This window comes from Nansenia antarctica, assembly GCF_963989245.1.
Source record: "Nansenia antarctica genome assembly, chromosome: 3".
NCBI classification, from domain to species: Eukaryota; Metazoa; Chordata; class Actinopteri; order Argentiniformes; family Microstomatidae; genus Nansenia; species Nansenia antarctica.
Genome location: NC_137688.1, coordinates 31,405,132 through 31,406,816, shown reverse-complemented (window position 1 = coordinate 31,406,816; position 1,685 = coordinate 31,405,132). Strand labels below are relative to the sequence as shown.

Below are 1,685 nucleotides of genomic sequence, written 5' to 3'. Positions count from 1 at the left end.
AAATGTTGATATCTAAATCCAACCTGTGATGATGATATGGGAAATTTAGAGCACAATGTTATGCCATTATTGTGTGGGTTACAACCAGGGTTCGAGTTATGTGGGAGCCAATGGGAGCTTATCATTTCATAATAGAAATCAACAATACAAAGGAATGACAAGTCTGCGTAGCTGCAGGCAGCATAATTAACTAAATCATGACATTCAGAATAATACAAACACAGAATTAATCTGAATTTAACCTGAATGATCCTTTAATTAATTACTGTATATCATCACATAAAGACAATAAATTAATATCTAATGATCATGTAACCATTTAGCAGACGCTTTTATCTAAAGTCATCTTACAATTACAGATCACAGGGACAGTCTCCCTGGAGTAACTTAGGGCTAAGTACCTTACTCAAGGGCACACTAGTGGTAGTGTTCTCAGGTGGGATTTGAACTCATGACCTTCTGATTACTAGTCTCACTATCCACTAGACCAACATTACCTCCTCATACCACATAGTATCAGTATCATACAGTATCACACTCACGATCATTGAACAGATGAAAAACCGAGGCAGGAGTGAACTATTGCATCTGGTCGTGGATCTATTTAATATTAGGGTCAGGCAAACCCTTAATGACCAACAATGACCTACATTATATGCTGATTGGGGTGCGCTGATTCATTGCAAAAAAATTTTATGGTAAATCCAAGGCCTTGTTCCAATACTAGAAACATTCTCAAATGGTAAATGGACTGACTTATATACTTATGCCTTTATCCAAAGCGCTTTACAACGGCCTCTCATTCACACATTCACATACACATTCACACACCAATGGCGGCCAAGCTACCATGCAAGGCTCCGGCCCCGCTCACTGGGAGCAATTTGGGGTTCAGTGTCTTGCCCAGGGACACTTCGACATGTGGCCAGCCGGGGCTCGAACCGCCGATCTGCCGACCTTGCGATCATTAGACTTGCGATCATTAGACTTGCGATCATTCTACCTCCTGCGCCACAGCCGCCCCACACAGATGAAGACAGCCTAGGTACTGGCTGCCTGGCTGCTGCTCATCTGGACCAGGCCGACCAGCGAGGAGGTGGTCCCCAGCAGCCCCACCAGCCAGACGGGCAGGCGGCCAGCCCAGAGGAAGCCCGGGGGAAGCCAGTGGACCGCGTTGCTCAGGTCAGCCAGGCTGCTCAGCACGCTGAGGACCTCTCCTCCCATCTGCCTCCTCAGCTGAGCCCTGCCGGGAGCCCCGCCCTCGCTGGGAGCCCCGCCCCTGCTGGGAGACAAACACACAGTCCAAATATGAAGTCATATTTATGGGGAGAACTAATGGCTCACCCCTAAGAAAGAGAGGGTGTTTACGTTTTGTTTTGTTTCACTTTATGTTTCCATGTTGTGTGTTTTATTATGTGTTTTTTTATGCTGTGTTCTTATACTGTTTTTTATGCTGTTTTATGATGTGATGTTTTGTTTTATTCATTTTATGTTTCCATCGAGGACCACTTTGGAAATAAGTGTTTTAAATAATGCTTTCAAGTGCCATCCTCTGGACATTACTTAGTGTCATGATGCGTAAATGATTCTATTGTAAATTCCTAATAAAAATCGAATCAAATCAAATCAAATCACAAGAAGAACACCTCTTAAACTTAACACAGAATCAAATCACTCCATTCAGC

The 1,685-nt window shown here is 43.8% G+C and overlaps 1 protein-coding gene across 3 annotated transcripts in view; it reads right to left on the bottom strand.

Annotated features, from left to right (window-relative positions):
• Positions 1-258: 258 nt before the first annotated feature.
• The window catches only part of pex11g (peroxisomal biogenesis factor 11 gamma), a 7,275-nt gene continuing 5,848 nt past the window's right edge, over positions 259-1,685 (bottom strand). For 2 of the 3 annotated variants that reach the window (XM_080526382.1, XM_080526384.1), the window contains exon 5: positions 259-1,282. In XM_080526382.1, coding sequence (XP_080382508.1) covers positions 1,042-1,282 — 241 coding nt within the window. In that variant the 3' untranslated portion in view covers positions 259-1,041. The remainder of the gene's footprint in view (positions 1,283-1,685) is intronic. The other variant, XM_080526383.1, reaches the window with a different exon arrangement.